At 47.3% G+C, this 3590-nt stretch overlaps 1 protein-coding gene across 4 annotated transcripts in view; it reads right to left on the bottom strand.

The window, feature by feature from the left end:
- Positions 1 to 1842: 1842 nt before the first annotated feature.
- tmem251 (transmembrane protein 251) overlaps positions 1843 to 3590 on the bottom strand; it is a 3144-nt gene continuing 1396 nt past the window's right edge. For all 4 annotated transcript variants that reach the window (XM_046061280.1, XM_046061282.1, XM_046061284.1 and 1 more), the window contains one exon: positions 1843 to 2731. In XM_046061280.1, coding sequence (XP_045917236.1) covers positions 2334 to 2731 — 398 coding nt within the window. In that variant the 3' untranslated portion in view covers positions 1843 to 2333. The remainder of the gene's footprint in view (positions 2732 to 3590) is intronic.

Here is a 3590-nt window from a genome sequence, read left to right as displayed (position 1 = left end):
GTCACAGTGATCCTGCAGTAGCACAGTGGTCCTGCAGTGGTCCTGCAGTATCATAGTAGTACTGCAGTAGCACAGTGGTACTCCTGTGGTCCTGCAGTGTCACAGTGGTCCTGCAGTATCGCAGTGGTACTGCAGTGGTCCTGCAGTATCGCAGTGGTACTCCTGTGGTCCTGCAGTGTCACAGTGGTCCTGCAGTGTCACAGTGGTCCTGCAGTGTCGCAGTGGTCCTGCAGTAGCACAGTGGTCCTGCAGTGTCACAGTGATCCTGCAGTAGCACAGTGGTCCTGCAGTGGTCCTGCAGTATCGCAGTGGTCCTGCAGTAGCACAGTGATCCTGCAGTATCGCAGTGGTACTGCAGTGGTCCTGCAGTAGCACAGTGGTCCTGCAGTGTCACAGTGATCCTGCAGTATCGCAGTGATCCTGCAGTAGCACAGTGGTCCTGCAGTGTCACAGTGGTACTGCAGTGGTCCTGCAGTAGCACAGTGGTCCTGCAGTGTCACAGTGGTACTGCAGTGGTCCTGCAGTAGCACAGTGGTCCTGCAGTAGCGCAGTGGTCCTGCAGTAGCGCAGTGGTCCTGCAGTAGCGCAGTGGTACTGCAGTAGCGCAGTGGTCCTGCAGTAGCGCAGTGGTCCTGCAGTAGCGCAGTGGTCCTGCAGTGTCACAGTGATCCTGCAGTATCGCAGTGGTACTGCAGTGGTCCTGCAGTATCATGGTAGTACTGCAGTGTCACAGCGGTCATGCAGTAGCACAGCGGTCCTGCTAAAGGGTACTGACCTGGCCCTGTTTCAGAAAGCAGGTGAACAAACCCTGAGCTTGAGCTGACTGAGCCTGAATCTCCAGAGCAGCTGATCAGAACCAGTCCAGTCAGCTCCGAGTGTGTTGATCCTGAGGTGTGGGGCTGAAAGAAAGCCTCATCAGCTCTCCTCCAGCCCGTCAGTCACTTTAATAGGCCTGTTTGTTCAGCTGTAAGCCGACAGGACTAAGTGCTGCTGGCAATCTGCTGCCTGATGATGAAAGTACAGATCAGTTTACTGATGGACCTGTGAGTGTAAGGTCAGGCCAACCCAGCAGCTCAGCCTGTTGTTTGCAGTGGAAAAGGTGTCTAAACTGACTGTAAAGTTTTAGTGTCTGTTTTACATGAATAAAATCTGGCTCATTTCATATTTAATGAAAAGCTCACTTTAAACTACATTTCAGGGTTTCAGCTGCACCACAGTCATCCTCACTCAGAGACATTCACGTTACATCCAGCTGATAACTACAATAGGAATGTTCCATCAGTGCGACTACACTATGACAGGTTACTGTTCACTGATCAGTTTTATACAGATTAATCACTGCAGTAATGTAGCTCACAGTGTCTCAGCTGAACCTGACAATGTCCTCAGTCTCTGTGTTATAAAGAAGGACCGTGCAGCCTGTAGCTTTGATTCTGAGCTGATGTCCAGAGATAACTCTCTGTCCACACATTGAGGACAAAATGATCATAAAGCGACATGTTCAAGATCATGTTTGGGTAAAAAACTAACAGGCTATCTAACCGGGATGTTTGTTTCTAAAGACGTACATGCGTTCAGATATGTGCTTTGATATCGGCAGCCTGAATGAGGAAATTCAATGGTGTGTCAGGCCGCCTCAGGCTCCACAGGAGGAGTCAGAGAAACTGAAGGCTGTCCAACCTGCTCAGGAGGAAGTTCGCTTTATCTGATCTCAGAGTTTCATCTCAGGCTGAACACACAGAATATTCCCTAATCCTGCTTCAGAAACAGGGCCCTGTTCACCTGAAAGAAGAAAAAGTCAGCAGCTGAAACAGGTTTAACACCTTAAAGTAAATAAACGTGTTTTGGTTTTCATTTTATTTAAGTTCTAATAAAGTTGTCATAGTAACCAACATGTGTCATGTGACTCATCTTATTAAATACAGCAAAGTATTTTGATTGACCGTCACGTTCTCTATATTAAGGTTAACAAGTTAACTAACCTAACTATGAGTTAAACAGCAGGTAGAGTAAACATGCTCTAGCCAATCACAGCACAGGATAGCCTGTGGTGTCACAATAACAACAGGAGAGTGATTGACAGCTGCAGAATAAAGAACTGTTGATCCTGACAGTCAACGCTGAGGGCAGATGTACTGATCCTGACAGTTGACGCTGAGGACAGATGTATTGATCCTGACAGTCATACTCAGGGCACAATACAGGTCCTGACAGACAGCACAGAGGGTTTTATCAAACAGAATTGTTTGTTAAACTGTTTGAAGGCACGCAGGAAGTGACATCACAAACATCAACACACAGTTCAGTTCGTCCTCCTGCCACGGCCCGAGCCCCTACGTGTCAATGAGTGGCTGGCCTCTCTGATTGGCCGGTTTGCGGGCAGCGTGGCGGCGGCTGCAGAGGAGGGCGAGGCAGACAGGAAGGACGCAGTAACCGACAGCTCGAGGGTCGGCTCTCGTACAGGAGAACAGGAAGAGAAAGAGCTGCAGGTATGGCAGCAGGAAGACTGACGCCCACATCCAGACAGGAAGTGGCGGCAGGTAAGCACTAAGGCTCTGAGACCAGCTGATGGCGAGTGGCGGGGCTGACGGGCTGGCCCCACCTCTCTGCACAAGCTCCAAACTGAAGCTGTGGACCTCAAAGACGTAATACACCGCCATGACGCTGAGCAGCAGGTAGAGAGCCACGCCCACCCATCCCATCCGCTGACGGAAGTTCATCATCCTCCATACTGTGGGGAGAAACAATCAATAATCATGTTGTCAATACATCCTCAATATGTTTGGGAGAAACAATCAATCATGTTGTCAACACATCCTCCACACTGTGGGGAGAAACCATCAATAATCATGTTGTCAATACATCCTCCACACTGTGGGGAGAAACCATCAATAATCATGTTGTCAATACATCCTCCACACTGTGGGGAGAAACCATCAATAATCATGTTGTCAATACATCCTCAATATGTTTGGGAGAAACAATCAATAATCATGTTGTCAATACATCCTCCACACTGTGGGGAGAAACCATCAATAATCATGTTGTCAATACATCCTCAATATGTTTGGGAGAAACAATCAATAATCATGTTGTCAATACATCCTCCACACTGTGGGGAGAAACCATCAATAATCATGTTGTCAATACATCCTCAATATGTTTGGGAGAAACAATCAATAATCATGTTGTCAATACATCCTCCACACTGTGGGGAGAAACCATCAATAATCATGTTGTCAATACATCCTCCACACTGTGGGGAGAAACAATCAATAATCATGTTGTCAATACATCCTCCACACTGTGGGGAGAAACCATCAATAATCATGTTGTCAATACATCCTCCACACTGTGGGGAGAAACCATCAATAATCATGTTGTCAATACATCCTCCACACTGTGGGGAGAAACCATCAATAATCATGTTGTCAATACATCCTCCATATGTTTGGGAGAAACAATCAATAATCATGTTGTCAATACATCCTCCACACTGTGGGGAGAAACCATCAATAATCATGTTGTCAATACATCCTCCACACTGTGGGGAGAAACCATCAATAATCATGTTGTCAATACATCCTCCA

The sequence above is a fragment of the Micropterus dolomieu genome, linkage group LG10, assembly GCF_021292245.1.
Source record: "Micropterus dolomieu isolate WLL.071019.BEF.003 ecotype Adirondacks linkage group LG10, ASM2129224v1, whole genome shotgun sequence".
Taxonomy (NCBI): domain Eukaryota; kingdom Metazoa; phylum Chordata; class Actinopteri; order Centrarchiformes; family Centrarchidae; genus Micropterus; species Micropterus dolomieu.
This window is presented reverse-complemented; position numbering and strand designations above follow the sequence as displayed.